Here is a 22249-nt window from a genome sequence, read left to right as displayed (position 1 = left end):
TAAAAACTCAAAAACTAGATTTGAATATAAAATAAAACTGAGATATCTAAAAAAAAGTCATTTTTAGGAGACTGAGGATAGATACAATGTTTTTCTCATCAGTTTATTTTCACCTTGGATGTCCTTAAACATATGAAGCAATTTTGGTAACAATAGCATGTATGGGAGCTCAGCTATTAACCGTTACAATCGGCGCAAAATTACACCGAAATTATGCAAAATTACGAATCAAGTGAGCATACAAATTGTAATTGCGTAAGGGCGTTGTAACGATCGGTGTAACACAGAGAGGATCTGATTACCGGTGATCTGCAGTATCACCGAGAATACAGATATATACCCGATTATTGATGATCTGCAGTATCACCGATAATCAGATATATCTCTAACCAGGTGCCCAACAGTAATGAGTACTGTACAGAAATACGTTCCTTCCGCAAGCTTGAGCCTCTCCCGAGGGAGGGGTCAGACTAAGAGGAGGAAGGACAGAGTGTGAGTGACACCAAGGAAGGATGTCACTCCCAGGTCTGTGAGCTAGCTCTAGACTGAGGAGATAGCTCTCGAGGTCGGACAAGCCGGGTCGGCAACAGACAGACAGATCAGGGACAGAGACAGGAGACAGATGCGGAATCCTAAGACAAGCAGAGTTCAGTAACAGAGTATCAGATATAGTGAAGTGCCTAATCAGAGATCAGAAGAGTAGTCAGGAAAGCAGAAGGTCATAACAAATAATCAACAATGCCTAGTCTTGGGTGTGAGCTCCTAGATCATCAACACCCTGGAACTAGTCTGAGAATAACTAGATGGTACTAATTCCTAGTCTGAGGTGTGAGGTCCCTGATCATCAACACCTAGGAACTGGTCTAGATAATAACACAAATAATATACAGTATTCCCTAGACTGAGGTATGAGGTCCTTGATCATCAACACCTAGGAACTGGTCTAGATAAATACACAGATAATATATCACAGATACTGACAAGGTCTGAGTGCTACCACGTAGTGATCGCAACGCCAGACACCAGAGAAATGACCAGCACCCAGTATATATACACCAGCGCTCTTCAGCGCCTCCCCTAAGTGCTGGACCAATGAAACCTGATAGAATTGTCAGCTGATCGGCTGGATCAGCTGACACTCTTCTGACTGCTATAAAGGCTTTGCCTCTCGGCGCGCGCGCATGTCATTCTGAACCTGTGTGGACTATCAGTCCCAGCCACACCAGACATGTGTTGTAATGCATCTGTTGGTTTGAACGCGGGGCCAGCCGCACCGCCGTCAGAGCATGCGGCGGTTCCCCCACGTTCGGCCATACTGCTAGTGGCAAGCTCATGCGTGCAAATCTCCGCGTCAGACGCGGAATCCGCCGCCATGTCACTGGGCATGCGGCGGTTTCTCCGCGCTCTGTCAGGCTTGTGGAAGCAGGCCCATGCGCGCAAGCTGTCATGTTGAACGCGGAATCAGCCGCCTTACTCAGAATACTTGCGGCGGCTTTATCGCGTTTTCTCACAGGCGTAATTGCAAAAATGTATGCAAAGTTTTGTGTAATTGTAATTAGCTGATTACGATCATCAATGAGGCAGGTGAATTGCATTATTGATCAGTGCCTCATTTTAAGTTATTTAAGCACACTTGGGTATTAGTACATGAACACTTTACATTACAAGATAAAGAACTGCCATTAGTATTGGTCTAAGCAGATGGATTGAGGCTGTTATTCAAACCACAAACCACAGCAACGAAATCTCAGACTGTGACTGTGTAAATAATCCTATAAAGGGAAAGATCAACACAAAGTATTTACCAATCAAGATCACCATAGGAAGGATTGCCCCCGCCTCCCCTCTTCTCTCACATCTAATCAGTCTATGCTTTGTAGGATTTATCTGTAAAAGTCTGGATCAAATGGCATCTTGAGGATTGATGGTTGAATTTGATTACTGATTATCTTCGTTCAGCCACACTTTCTGCAGATCTTTATAACTTACGGAGGAGTAGCACCAGTGATCTGAGCCTCTGAGAAAATAGTTCAATAGAAATGTATCTTGTTACTCTTTTATTGATTATTTTTATTACTTAGTAATTCATATAGCGCTGACAGCTTTTGCAGCACTTCAAAGAATGTAGTTGTGTCATTAACTGACTCTCAGAGAAGCTCAATCTAATTCCTACCATTGTCATAGTCTAATGCTGGGTACACACGTTACGTTTTTTCGTGCGATTTAGCCACCGATCGGTTTTTCGGCACGATTTCACACTTTTTGCGCTCGATTCACTTATCTTCATTTGTTTTTCTTATATTTTTCCATTCACCGCTATGAGAAATCGAGTGCAGAAACGATTGGGAGCAATATCGGATATGACGGATTTTATCTATCTGATCCATCTACCACACGAAAAAACTTAACGTGTGTACCCAGCATAACGTCCCATCACATCTTTGCAGTACTTTTACAAAGTACATAGTCATGTTAATGGCTGTCTTTAGAGGAGCTCACAATCTAATCCCTACCATAGTCATATTCCAATGGCCTACCATATTATTATTATGTATTTATATAACATTGACATCTGCAGCACTTTACTGACTACATAGTCATGTCACTGACTGTCCTCAGAGGAGCTCACAATTTCATCCTACCATAGTCATGGTCTAATGTCCTACCATATTATCATTATGCATTTATATTGCATTGACATCTTCTGAAGCACTTTACAGGGTACATAGTCATGTCACTGACTGTCCTCAGTGGAGTTTACAATCTACTGTAGTCCTACCATAGTCATAGCATAATGTCCTACCATATTATTATTATTATTTATTTATACAGTGGCGTAGCTAAGGAGCTGTGGGCCCCGATGCAAGTTTTACATAGGGGCCCCCCAAGCACTCTATACATCACAATTGATACGGCGCACCAAAACCTGCCAATGACAACTACAGTGTCAGAGGTGCAAGGAGGGGATGAGGAACAGTTTGATAACGATTACCACTATTCAATGTATCTATAGAAGTGTTTTTTATGAGCACAGGACCAATAGAGCAGGGCTTTTCAACCTGTGGTACGCGTGCCACCAGTGGTACTTTGGCGTCGGCCAGGTGGTACATTCCAAGTTTGCCTGCTACTTAATTGCCCATCTGCCACTTGTCCTGGTCCCGTCCTGCCTCCACAAACGATGGCTTCCCCTCGCTGTGCTGCCCTGTCGTCAGTGTGGACCGCTCGTCTTGCTGTCTCTTTACTGCCGCCGGGTTACCACTGATCTAAGGTCTGAACTATTACGCGGGACAGCACAGAGAGGAGCAAGTAAGGGGGAACCAAACTTTGTAGCAAGTCACTGCCCAGCTCTAAGGTGGTGGGTGAGGCTACCTATATTAAAATGGTACCTATAGTGCCAATCTACCTACAGACTGCTATTAATGGCAGTCTGTAAACTAGAAATCTAATTTTAATCTTTTTCCCCCCCACCAATTAATCCTGCTATTCCCCTCCCATATGCCCCCCCCTCCTTTCTTAAAGTGTACCTGTAGGAAAAAAGTTCCCCATGGGAGAAACCCTCTGGATCCTAAAGAAGGCTTCCCCATTCCTCCTCAGTAGAGGGGATCCAGCACTGGAACCCCTCGGAGATCTCCTTGTTGGTAGGAGTGCATGTGCATTTGCGGCTCTCCGTTGGAAACAGCCGAGCTTGATCGGGTCAGATCTATTGCGCTGGCACACTGGTGGTACTTGAAATGTTTCAGGTGAAAAAAGTGGTACAATGAGTGAAAAGGATGAAAAGCCCTGCAATAGAGAGCTAATACTGTAGTTGAGGGAGGGCCCCGATGCGGCCGTTACTTGTGCAACCCCTATTGCTTTGCCCCTGTATTTATATAGCATTGACATCTTCTACAGCACATTACAGAGTACATAGTCATGTCACTGACTGTCCTCAGAGGAGCTGACTGTATAATCCCTGCCATAGTTATAGTCTAATGGCCCATGCTATTCATTTTATTATTATTATTATTATGTGCTGATATATACTGTTTCACTTTACAGAGACCATAGTCATGCCACCAATGACTGTCCCATAGAGGAGCTCTTGTTCTATCCTACCATAGTCATATTCTAATATCCTACCATATATTATATATTTATATTGACATCTTCTAAAAAGGAATTTACAGTGTACAGAGTCATGTCACTGACTTTAGATGAGATGACTGTATAATCTCTGACATAGTTATATAGTCTAATGGCCCACATATTAATTTTATGTATTTATATATTATTATTTTTATTATTATTATTTAGCACTGATATCCACTGTTTCACTTTACAGAGGCCATAGTCATGTCACCACTGACTGTCCCTTAGAGGAGCTCACACTCTATTCCCTACCATAGTCATGGTCTAATGTCCTATCATATTATTATGTACAAGTGACCTTGCCCGTTTAAAAACAGGCTCTATGTCTGTCAACGCAGCGCACGCACCCGCACGCAAACACCCGGCCAGCCTCCCCCGCCTCCTGGCCCGTCCTGCGTCCTGTCCCATCGGCTGTCGGTGCAGGACATGTGCAGTAGAGCAAAAGCACTGTATATATTATACACAGTGTATATTATTAGGTAGGATTATTGTGTCTGCTCTCAAACAGGAGTTTTGAATCAAGATGATACCATTGAATCAAGATAATACCATCAGATGATGCCTAACTTGCTAAGTGCTAAAATAAATTAGCCTGGAGCACTTGCAAGCCTCTAAATAAATTGGATGCTAAAGGATGAAAGGCGGTTTGTTAAAGTGGACCTCCAGAGTAAAGAAGAACATCTGGCAGCTTGCAAGTAAAACTTTACCTGAGAAGTTTTGTCCCGCAAAGCAGTCCCGAAGATCCCACAACACCTGACTTACGGCACCTGGCCCTACCTCCCCTCTCTCCCCGGAGAAAAACGCCAAGACATTTACCGCAGTAAACAGCCTGGCGCTTTTCTCCAGGGTAGAGAGGGGAGGCGGGGCCAGGCGACGGAAGTGGAGTGATGCTGGGTCTTCAGGGCGGCTTCAAGGGACAAGGCCTCTCAGGTAAATATAACTTTTTTAAATGCAGGCTGCCGGATTTTCTTCTTTACTCTGGAGGTCCGCTTTAACAAACCACCTTTAACCCTTTAGCAGCCAATTTATTTAGAGGTTTGCAAGTGCTCCAGGCTAATTTATTTTAGCACTTTTTTTTTCATTTCTTATTTGCTAGATTGTCCTGCTTCTAATTAGTACTGCTGTAATGTGTGCTTATGGCCACTTGTCACCAGGCATGGGCTCACGAGTAGTCACGTGTCCCTAAGGACTCAAATATGTGATTTAAATGAGGCTTAATTGCCTCAGCAGTGCGGCTGAGTGGCAAGGGGTTAATTACCCATAAGTCCATCATCCTCCCTGCGCTCCAAACAGCTGTTTGGAGCGCAGGGAGGACGACGGTCTTATGGGTAATTAACCCCTTGTCACCCAGCCGCACAGCTGACGCAATTAAACCTCATTTAAATCATGTATTCGATTCCTTAAGGACTTGTGACTACTCGTGAGCCCATGCCTGCTTGTCACTAGGGGGCAGTGTGAGACAACAACAGAGGACTTCTGCTATACGTTTCTATATTTTTGCTCAGTAGAGAGAGATCAAAGCATTCCAGGAATTTACAGCACAGCAAGTTCTTCCGAATGAAGTCAAAAGCAGTCCACTTATCTAAAACGAGATAACTCTATTGAAATCGCTAATGCGTTAAAGCCCTGAGAGACTATTTACCTAACTAAAAAATGATGTGACGTAGGGAAGTTAGTTAATACAGTATCTCCTTTTCCACTAGACAAAAAAACTTATTATTAAACTCACTGGGTTGAGGCTGTAGAGGTCCAAGGAGGAGTGTACAGATAGATTACAAGTATGCTTTAATGTTATAGTAATAGATGACCAAACAAGCTCATAATTAATGCCGTCACGTACGAGTATGTTGCATTATGTAACACAGCTCATTGACTTTATGGCCATAATATATGTCAATGAATCCAATTAGTGGTTCTGTGTAAAGCTGATTGTTAATGGGCCCTCTGATCGGTGAATATTGCTGATTGCGTGGCATCATCCAGATGCACTGATTGGTCCCTGGAGATCCCACAAGTCATCTCATTTCTAGAGCACTGAGCAGCTGGATTCTGTCCACATTGACGTTCAAGCCTATTGCTCAGCTCTCGGGGACTCTCTGCATGTCTACAATCAACTATCAAGATGATTTATTGCTACTTCCTGGTCAGTGAAGCCATGTTATCTCCTCAATTTTACCCCTGCATTTATTATTTGAACAGAGGTGGCAGAAGCAGAGTGAAATATTTAAAATCAGTTTAAGAAGGGAGGCAGTGGTGGACCTACCGGCCCAAGTAGACTCGAAACAGTCAACTATTATCCCCAAAAAATGTATTTGTAATGCCAAAATTTGCAACGCATTTCATGGGTCTAAGCCCACTCACTCGAGCTTGGTTCACTTGGCGATAGATCATGGCCACCATACCCATGCTAGATTGTTGGCTGAGGCAACCTTGACCGGCCACCTTGGCCAAGTACCATCTAGCATGTGTATGAGGTGTTAGGCTCTTACAACTAAACTATCAGGCCAGATGTACTTGGGGCTGGAAGCAGCAAGATTTTGACGATAAAAGGTAAGTCCAGCCAAAACCGATACTTCAATTTTCAAAGGTGTTAAAGTGCTGTAAAAAAAAGCAGGTTGTTGATGTGTTGAAAACTGTTTTAGCTTTTTACAGCCAGCCAGGAACTGTGGCAGGAAGGTCTCACCACTGGAGTATCTGAGAAGCTAGCTGGTGACTCTCTCTGGATCCTAAAGAGGCTTCTCCCTTCGGTAGCCCGTTCCAGCATTAGAACTCCTGAAAAAGAGCTTGTCTTTAACTAAATGCTTTCTTTGGAAAAAGCTGGAGCAGATGGAGGCCGTGCTACTGCGTACGCATAAGCCGGCTGTGCAGTAGCATGGACCCAATTGTGCTTGGCTTTTTCCGCTAGAGCCCGAGTGTGGTGGCGCTACTTTGCAGGTGCAGGAAGGCCAATCTTTGGGGGATCCCAGCGCTGGAGCGTCTTGGTGTAGGAGGACAAGGGGAAGCCTCTTTAGGATCCAGAGGCTTACCCCTCCCAAGGTAAGTATATTTTCTTTCTCCAAACTGACCTCACAGGTTTACTTTAAGTTTTGGGAAGTTTGATGCAAAGTTTTGTGGGCAGGGGGCTGAGCATTGCTGCACACTGACTGACACTTGGTGGTCTTCATCTCTTGTAGAATGGAGAATCTCAGGATGTGTAAGGATCCTGCACCATACCAGGGAAACTCGGCCGTGCAGGAGATGCTTGCCCCGCTGAAGAAGAGGCCGGAAGAAGAGAGTAAGTTGGCCTCCTCAATAAAACATGTATTCATGTCAATTCTGTTTTGCTTCCTAAAACTTAAAGGAGAACTCCGTGAAGTGTCACTAAATCGGGCATTGAACAGAAAAACAGCATTTTGTTATGTACTTATTCCGTTAAAGGGGCACTATAGGGAACTGGGTCATTTAAAGCAAATCTGAAGTGAAAACAAACTTATGAGATAATTAATTGCATGTGTAATAAAGCTAAGAAATAGAACATTAGTAGTCAAGAAAAGAGTCTCATATTGTTTCCAGTACAGGAAGAGTTAAGAAACTTCAGTTGTTATCTATGCAGAAGAACTTCTCTGAGCTCTCCAACCCAAGTTGGGTCAAGTCCTGTTTTCTGAAGCACTAAAACAGTCAAGAAACAGTGAGATAGCTTGAGATAAGGTTTTACTGCAGGAAATTTCAAAGGCTTATTGGCCTGGCTCTGTTTTATAGTTTGAAAGACTTGAGTTTTTTTATTTTTTAAAGAACAATGTTTTGTGGAAAGGGCAGAGGGGAGATGCATACCTTACATCAGCTGTGAGCGGGAAGTCAGAATTGTCTTAGGGGCTGTTTCACACTTGGGCACTGTTGTAGCGCTTTGCTGAGCGCCGGTGATCAGCAAAGCGCTGTGACTACTATATTCCTATGGGATCATTCTCACTGCATCGTTTGCGATTTGCAAGCATTGCAGCATTTCGGGGACAATTGCATTATGATTTTCGTTCTATTGAACAGGAGTTATAAATCGCTGTAAAATGCGGAATGTTGTGTTGCAAAATCCCTATCGTGATTTGTGCTCCCAGTGTGAACTCGCCCTGAGATGTGCAGGTCAGCTCGTCAATCATATAAGAGGTAGACAAGGAGATCCGGGTACTGTCCCCCAGTACCGATTTCAGTTCAGTGCACTGTCTCTCACATCTGACCAATTTTTCTAAATACTTGTGTGGATTTTATCTGCCATTGGTGAATGATTAAAGAATCAATGGAATATTCTGTTTCAATGCCGGTTCCTATTTAGGAATCTTACTTTCTTTCTTACCTTTTAGAAGAGATTGTCGTGACATACCATTCAGGGCTGTGCAGAGGGTCCTTAAAGTGAACCTTAAGTCACTGATAAAAAATGAGATTTACTCACCTGGGGCTTCCCTCAGCCAGCAGCCGATCGGTGCCCTCGCAGCCCCGCTCTGACGCTCCAGGACCCGCCGGAGAACACTTCCGGTTTGGCCGTCACCGGCCGACAGGCATGGGAACGCGAGTGATTCTTCGCGCTCCCAGCCTGTATATCGCCCCTATGCTGCTATTGCGGCCTCCTGTACTGAGTGTTGGCTATGGGTGGGCATTTGGTGTCATGGGGATTTTGAATGCAGATAGTTTGGGTGCGGGTACTTGTTAAGTGGGTGCTTGGTGCAGATAGTGGGGGCCATGTGAAGGCTGTATGCAGGTACTTGAGGTCATGTGAGCGTGAGTACTGGGTGCCAGCTATGGGGGGAAGGGGTGGATGTTGGGAGTAGAGGTCAGTGTGGGTGATGCAGGAAGGGGAAGTCCTTGGGGGTGCTGGGGGAGGGAGAGGTCAGTTTAGGTGCTGGAGGAGGTCACTATGGGTGCTGCTGGGGACATGGGGGGTGCTGCTGGGGGAGGGAAAGGTCAGTGTAGGTGCTGGGGAGGGAGGGGTCAGTGTGGGTGCTGGGGGAGGCAGGATCACTGCAGTGCTAAGGAGCAGAAGCTTCATGCTAGTGTGGATGGGGCTTATCGTGGCCAGAGGCGGAGCTTCGTATTACAGCCCCTCTGCACGTGCCTGATACCATTGGCCCTATTTTAGGCATATATAACAAGTGAGAGTGGATACCCCCTTTGCCAAAAGCCTATTGCCTAATTCTTCAAGGCCTTTGCTTATCTGCTTGTACCTGTTTGCTATGGGGATGAAATAAAACTGTGGAAGTTTTTGCAACTCATCTGGTGCCCTGATCTCCTTGTCTACCTCTTATTTTATTGTCTGCACTCCAGAGGCACAGTGAGCAGCCCACCAATCCCCTAAAGGTCTGCCGGTAAAGCATCTAGTGCTGATCACCCTTTTCTACATTTGCAGCTCATCAATCAGTAGGGGGAACAGCTGAAGCTGAAAATGTCCATTATTCCTCTGCTAGCCTTGTTTCTGCAGCCTGCCAGCTATGGGGGCTTGTGAGACCCCCTTCAGTCTTGCAGGCTCTGCTGAGGACACCTCTTTCAGTCCCTTCCTCCAGAAACAGGTAATGTCCTCTCTCAGTAGAGCCTGCAAGACTGCAGGGGGTCTCAAAGATGCACTAACAGGGTAATAACAGACAAAACTTTTAGCTACCCCTACTGATTAATGAGCTGACCTGCACAGCATCAGTAACTTGACTTGCAGACTGCTGACTGGCAGTTCACTATGTTGCCCCTTTTAAAAAATGTTTGTCCTTAAAGTGTACCAGAGCTCCCGAAAACAAAAAGATTTATACATACCTGGGGCTTCCTCCAGTCCCATCAGCTTGGATCGCTCCCACACCGCCATCCTCCGATGTCTGCAGCGCCGGTATCGGGTCCTCGCACTTCCGTCAGTCGGCTCCAGTTTACGCAGGAGAGGTGCGCTCATTGCGTATCTCTCCAGCAGCTGCTAGAGGGCGCACTTCCCTTACGTCAGACTGGCTCCGACTGACGGCAGTGCGGGGACCCGGTACCGGCGCTGCAGACATCGGAGGACAGTGGCATGGGAGCAATCCAAGCTGATGGGACTGGAAGAAGCCCCAGGTATGTATAAATCTTTTTATTTGGAGCTCTGAGTCCCTTTAAGGCTATGTTCACAGTGGTCAGTTACATTGTAGAATAATTCTGCTTGTCAGCTCACTGCTCATACAATTCTATGGGTCTGTTCACAGTAACTTAACTCGCTGCATGCAAGCTTTGGTTTAGAGCCTCTGTTGCAGTTCACAGTCATTATAAGGCGTGAGTTATGCAACTGACCACTGTGAACCCAGCCTCAAAAGCCAAGTCTGTATTTGAATGAGTTAGGAGACAACTAGAGAAACAGATTGTTTGGTTACAGCTCTGAGGATAATAATAGCTATCTTTAAAGGCAATAGAGCTCTGGCTGGGGAACACATTGGCCTCAATTCACTAAGCTTTATTATCAAACACTTTATCGAACGTTTGATAATTTACCTCATGGGTAAAATTTAATTTTGGATTCACTAAGGTGTTATAGATTTATTGAACGTTTTAGCAATAAAACATTCGATAAATATATAACACCTTAGTGAATTCAAAAGTAGATTTTATCCATGAGGTAAATTATCAAACGTTCGATAAAGTGTTTGATAAAGCTTAGTGAATTGAGGCCAATATGTTTTATTAATAATACAGCAAGAAGTGGCAGGGGAAAAACATCACTCCAGGAGCAGAACATGCTTTTAAAAGATTTTAAGCAAGACGTGGGATTCAAGGTGTTAGTGAAATAACTGATGTAATGAGGTATATACGTTTGTTTATCCCAGACTGGAGTTCTCCTTTAAGTCTGCTTTCACAGTGGGACGTTACAGGCGCACGTTAGAGCAGCCAGTAACGCAGCCCACCGCACAGTAATGAAAAATCAATGGGCTGTTCACAGTGCCCACGTTGCGTTACATTGTAACGCTGCACGTCAAGAGAACGTACTGTATGCAGTACTTAATACACGGCTAAGCCACGTTAGACTGCTTGCACATGCTCAGTAATATTGGGGAGGAGGGGAGAGCGGCCAGGCACATGGCTAATTAATATTCACTGCACTTTGTGACGTGTGCAGTGTTTACTTCCTGGAGCGGCCGCTCTGTGCGGCGATTTGCCGGCGGGACCACGTGAACGCATCATGGCATCACGGACGCCAGAGTGAGCTGCACAACGCGGCTCGCTCTGACGTCCACATCCAACACCACTAGGCGTTACGTTAGGGGCACGTTATGCGACCATAACGTCCCCTAAAACGCAACGTTCTGGTGGGAAAGCCTTAAGCTGAACTGCATATAAAACAATAAATGTAAGTGTCAGGCTGCCCTGTACTCAGGCTTTTCTACTATGCTAGCCATACTAGTTAGGAAAAAAATATATAAATACATTGTGGGGCAGATTTATCAAAACTAAGTGCAAGGAAATGAAACAAACGTGTGCAAACCAGCCCTTGACCACCAGGGAAGGTATATTGGGGAGGGATAGGGAAACCATAGACCATCAGGGAAGCTATATTGGGGAGGGATGCGGAAGCCATAGACCACCAGGGAAGGTATATTGAGAAGGGATGGGGGAAGTAGACCATCAGGGAAGTTATATTGGGGAGGGATGGGGGAAGCCATAGACCACCAAGGAAGTTATATTGGGGAGGGATGGGGGAAGCCATAGACCGCCAAGGAAGTTATATTGGGGAGGGATGGGGAAGCCATAGACCGCCAAGGAAGTTATATTGGGGAGGGATTGGGAAGCCATAGACCGCCAAGGAAGTTATATTGGGGAGGGATGGGGAAGCCATAGACTGTCAAGGAAAATATATTGGGGAGGGATGGGGAAGCCATAGACCACCAAGGAAGTTATATTGGGGAGGGATGGGGGAAGCCATAGACCGCCAAGGAAGTTATATTGGGGAGGGATGGGGAAGCCATAGACTGCCAAGGAAGTTATATTGGGGAGGGATGGGGAAGCCATAGACTGCCAAGGAAGTTATATCGGGGAGGGATGGGGAAGCCCTAGTAGACCGCCAAGGAAGTTATATTGGGGAGGGATGGGGAAGCCATAGACCGCCAAGGAAGTTATATTGGGGAGGGATGGGAAGCCATAGACCGCCAAGGAAGTTATATTGGGGAGGGATGGGGAAGCCATAGACTGCCAGGGAAGTTATATTGGGGAGGGATGGGAAGCCATAGACTGCCAAGGAAGTTATATTGGGGAGGGATGGGGAAGCCATAGACTGCCAAGGAAGTTATATTGGGGAGGGATGGGGAAGCCATAGACTGTCAAGGAAAATATATTGGGGAGGGATGGGGAAGCCATAGACCACCAAGGAAGTTATATTGGGGAGGGATGGGGGAAGCCATAGACCGCCAAGGAAGTTATATTGGGGAGGGATGGGGAAGCCATAGACTGCCAAGGAAGTTATATTGGGGAGGGATCAGGAAGCCATAGACTGCCAAGGAAGTTATATCGGGGAGGGATGGGGAAGCCCTAGTAGACCGCCAAGGAAGTTATATTGGGGAGGGATGGGGAAGCCATAGACCGCCAAGGAAGTTATATTGGGGAGGGATGGGAAGCCATAGACCGCCAAGGAAGTTATATTGGGGAGGGATGGGGAAGCCATAGACTGCCAAGGAAGTTATATTGGGGAGGGATGGGAAGCCATAGACTGCCAAGGAAGTTATATTGGGGAGGGATGGGGAAGCCATAGACTGCCAAGGAAGTTATATTGGGGAGGGATGGGGAAGCCATAGACCACCAAGGAAGTTATATTAGGGAGGGATGGGGAAGCCATAGACCACCAAGGAAGTTATATTGGGGAGGGATGGGGAAGCCATAGACTGCCAAGGAAGTTATATTGGGGAGGGATGGGGAAGCCATAGACCGCCAAGGAAGTTATATTGGGGAGGGATGGGAAAGCCATAGACCACCAAGGAAGTTATATTGAGGAGGGATGGGGAAGCCATAGACTGCCAAGGAAATTATATTGAGGAGGGATGGGGAAGCCCTAGACCGCCAAGGAAGTTATATTGGGAAGGGATGGGGAAGCCATAGACCGCCAAGGAAGTTATATTGGGGAGGGATGGGGAAGCCATAGACCACCAAGGAAGTTATATTGGGGAGGGATGGGGAAGCCATAGACCACCAAGGAAGTTATATTGGGGAGGGATGGGGAAGCCATAGACTGCCAAGGAAGTTATATTGGGGAGGGATGGGGAAGCCATAGACTGCCAAGGAAGTTATATTGGGGAGGGATGGGGAAGCCATAGACTGCCAAGGAAGTTATATTGGGGAGGGATGGGGAAGCCATAGACTGCCAAGAAAATTATATTGAGGAGGGATGGGGAAGCCATAGACCACCAAGGAAGTTATATTGGGGAGGGATGGGGGAAGCCATAGACCACCAAGGAAGTTATATTGGGGAGGGATGGGGAAGCCATAGACTGCCAAGGAAGTTATATTGGGGAGGGATGGGGAAGCCATAGACCACCAAGGAAGTTATATTGGGGAGGGATGGGGAAGCCCTAGTAGACCGCCAAGGAAGTTATATTGGGGAGGGATGGGGAAGCCATAGACTGCCAAGGAAGTTATATTGGGGAGGGATGGGAAAGCCATAGACCACCAAGGAAGTTATATTGAGGAGGGATGGGCAAGCCATAGGTTGCCAAGGAAGTTATATTGGGAAGGGATGGGGAAGCCATAGACCGCGAAGGAAGTTATATTGGGGAGGGATGGGGAAGCCATAGACCACCAAGGAAGTTATATTGGGGAGGGATGGGGAAGCCATAGACTGCCAAGGAAGTTATATTGGGAAGGGATGGGGAAGCCATAGACCGCCAAGGAAGTTATATTGGGGAGGGATGGGGAAGCCATAGACTGCCAAGGAAGTTATATTGGGGAGGGATGGGGAAGCTATAGACCACCAAGGAAGTTATATTGGGGAGGGATGGGGAAGCCATAGACCGCCAAGGAAGTTATATTGGGGAGGGATGGGGAAGCCATAGACCACCAAGGAAGTTATATTGGGGAGGGATGGGGGAAGCCATAGACTGCCAAGGAAGTTACATTGGGGAGGAATGGGGAAAGCCCTAGACCACCACAGAAAGCTATATTGGGGAGGGAAATGGGAAGTGGTAGACCACCAGCAAATCAGTATGGCTGCCATACACAAACCTGATTATCAGCTGAGATGGTCATTATCGGCCGTCTCAGCTGACTTAAGTCATTGATGTGTACGAGGCTTTAGTAGTATGTGGGGGAAGTTAGTGTTATGGATAAGGAAAGGTTAATGTGAGAATTAGGCAACAGGAGGTGATAGTAGAATATTGGTACTTATACTGATATTCTACTATTATTATATTTCCTCGTTGCTCTTTCGCATATAAGCCCTCCGCAGAATAAGGGAAATATCTGGGCCTGGAAATGGACCTTAAAACAATGTTTAAAAATATTTTAGTACTGAACACAAATCAAAATATACAAAAACACGATATATTCCCTTTCAAGACTCTAGTTTCTGGTGATGTGGGATGCCTAATTAATATGAATTAATATGGATTTTGCTGGATATTCATGAGAAACGTTTATCTGCGCTCGTAATTGGCACGATGGATTTCTCGTTATTTCAAGCCGCGCTCAAATTAAATTTCTTGGATCAATTCCCCACATCCAACGTGATGTGACCAGATGGCCCTGCTTACAGCTCTCCTTTTCAGTGAGGAGAATACGATGCAAAATGCCAACACTTCGCTCATGCTTGAGGTGCTTCAGAAGTGTCTTCACATCCATGCTGCCTGTAGGAAACTTTTCTTGCAGTTGTAACTGGGCTGTGTTAGGTGTGGCCATTTTGTCAGAGCTGCTTGAATTGTACCTTGGTTGATCGCTGTGATAGGGTAAAAGGCAGTGTGCAGAAAGTTATAGTAGAGATGGCCCGAACAGTTCGCCAGCGAGCAGTATTCTGTGAACATCGGCTGTTCGCTGTTCGATTCGACCCCTATACATCATCATTGAACTAAACTTTGACTTCATACCTCACAATCAGCAGACACATGGCAGCCAATCAGCTAGCTCCCCGTCCTGGACCCCCCAGCCCCCTATCAAAAAGCAGTTGCGGTGGCTGTATTGGATTCATTCTCTGCTGGCTGCTGACTCTTAATGAGGGTCAGACTTGCTGAAGATAGGTAGGGAAAGAATTAGCTAGGCCTGTGTCCTTGTTCCTCACTAACTGTGAAAGCAAACAGCCCTTTTGAGGACTAGCACAGCGGTCTCCTGTGTTGAAAATAGCTTCAAGCAGCAGAGACAGCCATAATAAGCCAGGGGAAAAAAACACATATAAGTAGATATATACTTGTTCTACTTACATAACATATGTATTATACTGTCCACATTTTGATTTCAGTGAATTTTATATACTGTATAAAAAAAGAGAAAACTGTTCCAGGCATTTTCCATCTTTACTGCCTATGACTGAATACTGATTGACTAAAAATGATTTTTTAGGCCTCTTTCACAGTGCGATGTTAAAGTCGCACGTTAGAAAAAGTTGTGTGTAACGTATAGCAATATTTAGAAAGTGCTGCATGCTGTGCGTTTAGCAATAAATCTGCTGCGTTGTGTGTGTTGCACATGCTCAGTAATTCTTTTTTTTTTAATGTAACGCATGCGCCGTTTTCATTCCATCACTGTGCGACGAAAACGGTGCACCAAACGCAGGGCTAAATAATGTACTATAACGTCCAAGTTATAGTCTTTCAATGCATTGCAATACAGGCACATTATGCGACCTTAAAGGGGTACTACAGCGAAAAACTGAAACATTTAAAATATGTGCAAACATATACAAATAAGAAGTACATTTTTTTCCAGAGTAAAATGAGCCATAAATTACTTTTCTCCTATCTTGCTGTCACTTACAGTTGGTAGTAGAAATCTGACAGAAGCGACAGGTTTTGGACTAGTCCATCTCTTTATAGGGGATTCTCAGGGATGTATTTATTTTCAAAAGCACTTAGCGAATGGCAGTTGCTCTGTCCAACTGCACAAAACTGTGTAGCGAGCAGGGAAGCTGGCCAGGATCTTTGTATAAATCCTTTTTAGGAATTATCCTAAAGAATAAAAGCCTTGCTGAGAATTCCCTATGAAGAGATGGATTAGTCCAAAACCTGTCACTTCTGTCAGATTTCTACTACCTGCTGTAAGTGACAGCAACATAGGAGAAAAGTAATTTATGGCTCATTTTACTCTAGAAAAAATGTACTTCTTATTTGTATATGTTTGCACATATTTTAAATTTTACAGTTTTTCGCTGTAGTGCCCCTTTAACGTCGCATCAAACGCACTGTCCCACTGTGAAAGAGGCCTTAATCATGGCTTAAGTATCCCTTTAAAGAAAACCTGAACTGAAAATTAAAAGTCAAAATAAGCATAGACAAGTCATACATACCTTCTGTGATGATTTGCTCAGCTGCCTGTGCAGGCAGGCAGCCTTTTGACCATTGTGTAGGTTTGCATGCTGCAGGACTCTGGAAAGAATAGCTTCTGTCCAGTGGCGGACACAGCCAGCAGTGGGCCCCTGTGCAAAATTGTAATTGTGGGACCCCTATGACCTGCGGCGCGCTACGCGCGCCGCGGCAAAATATGGGCGTGGCTACAACCTGCGGGCCGCGAAGCGCGCCGCGGCAAAATATAGTGGATAGAACCGCGGCAAAAAAAATGGGCGTGGCAATGACCGGATGAGGGCGGAGCTAACTGTAACTTAAAACGAACCCGGGGTGAGGGTTTATTTCCTTTTAAACAATACTAGTTGCCTGGTGGCCCTGCTGATCTGTTTGGCTGTAGTAATAAACTGAATTACACCAGCAACAAGCATGCAGCTAATCTTCTCAGTTCTGACAATATTGTCAGAAACCCCTGACCTGCTGCATGCTTGTTCAGGGTCTATGGTTGAAAGAATAAGAGGCAGAGGACCAGCACGGCAGCCAGGCAACTGGTATTGCTTAAAAGGAGAGAAATATGGCAGCCTCAATATTATTCTCACCTCAGGTTCCCTTGAAAAGTGCAACGCAAAGACAGTGGGCCCAAGTTTTGGTGACCCTTTCCCCAGAAAATTCACATAATTGTGCAGGTTTTCTCAAGAAAATACACATATATGCCCAGAAAATACGTGCAATCATGTCGGCAGATATGCCCAGAAAATACGTGCAATCATGTCGGCAGATATGCCCAGAAAATACGTGCAATCAAGTCGGCAAATATGCCCAGAAAATACGTGCAAACAAGTCGGCAGATATGCCCAGAAAATACATGCAATCAAGTCGGCAGATATGCCCAGAAAATACGTGCAAACAAGTCGGCAGATATGCCCAGAAAATACGTGCAATCATGTCGGCAGATATGCCCAGAAAATACATGCAAACATGTCGGCAGATTTGCGAAGAAAATACATGCAATCATGTGGCAGACCTGCCCAGAACATACACCTGCTAATATAAATAAAACAAAAACATTTACTCACCTGCAGCAGCAGACCTCCTGTCCCAGCCTCCATCCGGCGCGCAGCTCCCATGGGTGGTTGGGTGGATAGGTAGCCTGGTGGGTGGGTGAGTGGGTGGGTGGGTTGGTAGCCTGGTGGGTGGGTGGGTGGGTGGGTGGGTAGGTAGCCTGGTGGGTAGGTAGCCTGGTGGGTGGGTGGGTAGGTAGCCTGGTGGGTGGGTGGGTAACTAGCCCGGTAGGTAGGTAGGTAGGTAGCCCGGTGGGTGGGTAGGTAGGTAGCCTGGTGGGTGGGTGGGTAGGTAGGTAGCCTGGTGGGTGGGTTGGTAACTAGCCCGGTAGGTAGCCGGGTGGGTGGTTAGGTAGGTAGCCTGGTGGGTGGGTAGGTAGGTAGCCTGGTGGGTGGGTAGGTAGGTAGCCCGGTAGGTAGCCGGGTGGGTGGTTAGGTAGGTAGCCGGGTGGGTGGTTAGGTAGGTAGCCGGGTGGGTGGTTAGGTAGGTAGCCTGGTGGGTGCGTGGGTAGCCGGGTGGGTGGGTAGGTAGCCTGGTGGGTGGGTTGGTAACTAGCCCGGTAGGTAGCCGGGTGGGTGGTTAGGTAGGTAGCCGGGTGGGTAGGTAGGTAGGAAGCCGGGTGGGTGGGTAGCCGGGTGGGTAGGTAGGTAGCCGGGTGGGTAGGTAGGAAGCCTGGTGGGTGGGTAGGTAGCCGGGTGGGTAGGTAGGTAGCCTGGTGGGTGGGTAGGTAGGTAGCCTAGTGGGTGGGTAGGTAGGTAGCCTAGTGGGTGGGTAGGTAGCCTGGTGGGTGGGTTGGTAACTAGCCCGGTAGGTAGCCGGGTGGGTGGTTAGGTAGGTAGCCGGGTGGGTGGTTAGGTAGGTAGCCGGGTGGGTGGTTAGGTAGGTAGCCGGGTGGGTAGGTAGGTAGGTAGCCGGGTGGGTGGGTAGCCGGGTGGGTGGGTAGGTAGCCTGGTGGGTGGGTTGGTAACTAGCCCGGTAGGTAGCCGGGTGGGTGGTTAGGTAGGTAGCCGGGTGGGTGGTTAGGTAGGTAACCGGGTGGGTGGTTAGGTAGGTAGCCGGGTGGGTAGGTAGGTAGGTAGCCGGGTGGGTAGGTAGCCGGGTGGGTGGTTAGGTAGTTGGGTGGGTGGTTAGGTAGGAAGCCTGGTGGGTGGGTAGGTAGCCGGGTGGGTAGGTAGCCGGGTGGGTGGTTAGGTAGTTGGGTGGGTGGTTAGGTAGGAAGCCTGGTGGGTGGGTAGGTAGCCGGGTGGGTAGGTAGGTAGGAAGCCTGGTGGGTGGTTAGGTAGTCGGGTGGGTAGGTAGGAAGCCTGGTGGGTGGGTAGGTAGGTAGCCGGGTGGGTAGGTGGTTAGGTAGCCGGGTGGGTAGCTATCCGGGTGGGGGGCCCGACTCCTATCCTCCCTCCCTTCCTCACCTCGGGGGGCCCCCTCCCGATATGCGCGGCGGGAGAGCGAGCGGCAAATGCAGGAAGTCTTCAGGGCTCTCCAGGCATCCGCTAGAGGCCCAGCCGCTAGTCTCCAATATGTCTCCAACTGGAGACATATTGGAGACTAAGCGGCTGGGCCTCTAGCGGATGCCTGGAGAGCCCTGAAGACTTCCTGCATTTGCCGCTCGCTCTCCCGCCGCGCATATCGGGAGGGGGGCCCCCCGAGGTGAGGGAGGGAGGGAGGATAGGAGTCGGGGGGCCCCCCGGGGGAATAAATAAATAAAAAAAAATACTTAATGGGCCCCTGAAGAAAACGGAACTTCAGGGGCCCTCGTGCGGCGGCACGGCCTGCACGGCCGTATGTCCGCCACTGCTTCTGTCAGTTTTGCAGCTTGTGCTTGCAGAGGGATTTGCATACGTTGTCATGCAAATTGCCTGGCCACATTCATTGGAGGCGTGTGCTATAAGTACTGTGTCTTTCCCACAATGCTTTGCTGGTCATAAGGATTTCGTCCTATGTAACACTCCTGGTGGGGTGTCAGCCTTACTCTCTGTTTGAAGATCAGCTTAGAGTATTCCTGGAAACTGTGCTAGGCAGATTTCCCTAGTGCAGTTAGGATTGTTTATCTGTTTTGTTTGTCTGTTGCGATTGTCCTGTCCCAGCGGTGGTCGATAGGAAGTAGTTCTGATCTCTGTTCTTGGAGCATAGCTGGTGCAGCGGTTGCTACCAGCTATCTCTTCTGTTCTGCCTCTCTGGATCGCGCTAGCCACTTTTCGCTAGCGCTGTGGATCCTTCTGTTCTGTCTCCTGGGATCGCGCTAGCCACTTTTCGCTAGTGCTGTGGATCCTTCTGTTCTGCTACTCTGTGCCTGGATCGCGCTAGCCACTTTTCGCTAGCGCTGTGGATCCTTCTGTTCTGTCTCCTGGGATTGCGCTAGCCACTTTTCGCTAGTGCTGTGGATCCTTCTGTTCTGCTACTCTGTACCTGGATCGCGCTGGCCACTTTTCACGGTGCTGTGGATCCTATCTCTCGCTTGTCCCTGTTTTCGTGTGTCTGTCTTGTCTGCTACGACCGCTTGCTGGAGGCTCGGTGAGGTAACCGTTAAGCAAGCGTTCGCGTCCCCTGTTTCATGTTTGTCTGTCGATGGTTAGTTAGGCGTGCTTGTCTCTATTGTGCTTATCACGTGGAGACCGCGCATAACTGCGTGCACTGTTGCGAATGAGTGCGGTGTTCGCGGTTAGCTAGCGTTTGTTATTTTCCGCATCTTCTCATTGTATTATTTGCTGTGCCTTTGCTACCCTCGTATTCTATTCTGATCTGCCTTGTGTCACGTCTGGCGATCGCACCTCTCGCGATCGCGTTCCTATTTCATATCTGCTGTTGTGTGTGCGTGGTCGCAGGGTGGCGACTGGATTGGTGCACACACATACAACCTGTCCCTTTGCTCGTTCTCATTCGCAATCTTCACTCTTGCGATTGCGTTCTGCGCTTCGTACAATTCCTGTCTGGCATTTGTGGAGGTACAGAGGATTGGTTCCTCTGCACTCCCCAGCGCCATCTGCCGACAGGAATTTCCCTCTACAGGTGCGTAGCACCTTTTGCTGGGTGCCTGCAATTACACGCTTGTGGAGGATTTCCGCCGTGTCAGCGCACGCGTTGTGCGCTGATCACGGAGAAAGTTCCACAATCATTACACCTTCCATGTAGTCTACTCCTCAATCACCTTCTCCTCTCCCGCGTCCTGTTTGTACACTGTGATCAAGGGAATTTTCCGTCCTCCATTTTGAAAATGGCCATTACCCATAACAGCTTTCTGGTCAGCACACAGTTAAACTGTAACATCGCCCACTTGAGCCATAGGGAAACATGGACATTACCTGGTACATCAGTTTTCCTCTCAGCTATAACTGACAGCAACTGATATTTTACTGACAGCAACTGATATATTTCAGATCTGACAAAATATTGTCAGAACTGGAAGGGATTATTGTCAGAAGAAAATGGTGAGCTTCTGAGAGGAACTGATGGCAAGGTAACTATGCAATGTTCATTTGAAGTTACTTCATGTGTTTATTTTAAATATTTTTACTCAGTACAGGTTCTCTTTAAGCATCAGAGTGGGGGAGGTTAGTGAAAGAAGAGGAGAGGTTAGTATTAAGCACCATAAAGAGGTCGATTAGTCCCCTTTTACACTTAATCAGTTGCTCTCAGTTATAACTGAATTTTCAAAAGTAATGCTCATGTTTTCCTATGACACAGTTCACACTTAAAGAGGAACTCCAGTGAAAATAATGTAATAAAAAAGTGCTTCATTTTTACAGTAATTATGTATAAAAGATTTAGTCAGTGTTTGCCCATTGTAAAATCTTTTAAATCCCTGATTTACATTCTGACATTTATCACATGGTGACATGTTTTACTGTTGGCAGGTCATGTAGCTGCTGCATGTTTTTTTGGCAGTTGGAAACAGCTGTAAACAGCTATTTCCCACATTGCAGCAAGGTTCCCAGACAGGAAACGGCCAGAAGTACCTCGGTACTCAGAGTTTCTTGTGGGAGGGGTTTCACCACAATATCAGTCATACAGCGCTCCCTGATGGTCTGTTTGTGAAAAGGAATAGATTTCTAATGTAAAAGGGGGTATCAGCTACTGATGGCAATAAAGTTCAATTCTTGGTCGGAGTTTCTCTTTAATGCGTTTTAACTAAAATGTTGCAATGCACTGCTATGAAAAAAACGCGCACTAACATGTACTAACGCATACCAACTGATTAAGTGTAAATGGGGCCTTAGGCCCCGTTTATACTTAATCAGTTGGTATGCGTTAGTATGCGTTAGTGCGCGTTGGTATGAGTTTTTTCCATAGCAGTGCATTGTGAACTGTTCCATAGGAAAACATAGGCATTACTTTGAAAATCAGTTTTCTTTCAGTTATAACTGAGAGCAACTGATTAAGTGTAAAAGGGGCTTGAAGTGTTAGGTGTATAAGGGGGAAGGCTAGAGAGAGAATAGGTGTGTAAGATACTGGCTCACCGGTCTCCCTATGTTCATCAAAGTAGATCTGCGTGTAGCATGCAGCAAGCGTCACCAGGGGGTGCTGTCCTCTCCTTACAGCTACCTGCTGTGCTGTTGCTACTTTCTATGGCTCCCGCTGCATGTCAGCATCGAGCGCCGTACAGAAGATAAAGCAGCACAGCCGAC

General features: G+C 46.8%; 1 protein-coding gene across 15 annotated transcripts in view; it reads left to right on the top strand.

The window, feature by feature from the left end:
- LRRC7 (leucine rich repeat containing 7) overlaps positions 1 to 22249 on the top strand; it is a 503433-nt gene that overhangs the window by 109633 nt on the left and 371551 nt on the right. For 13 of the 15 annotated variants that reach the window (XR_011021947.1, XR_011021946.1, XM_068239239.1 and 10 more), the window contains exon 2: positions 7302 to 7402. The exons of the other annotated variants lie outside the window; for them this stretch is intronic. Coding sequence is in view for 11 of the 13 variants with exons in the window: in XM_068239239.1 (XP_068095340.1) it covers positions 7303 to 7402 (100 nt within the window). In the remaining 2 variants the exon portion in view is untranslated. The remainder of the gene's footprint in view (positions 1 to 7301; positions 7403 to 22249) is intronic. 15 annotated transcript variants of the gene reach the window in all.

This window comes from Hyperolius riggenbachi, chromosome 6 (assembly GCF_040937935.1).
Source record: "Hyperolius riggenbachi isolate aHypRig1 chromosome 6, aHypRig1.pri, whole genome shotgun sequence".
NCBI classification, from domain to species: Eukaryota; Metazoa; Chordata; class Amphibia; order Anura; family Hyperoliidae; genus Hyperolius; species Hyperolius riggenbachi.
The sequence above is the reverse complement of the archived record's forward strand: the minus strand, read 5'-3'. Positions and strand labels throughout refer to the sequence as shown.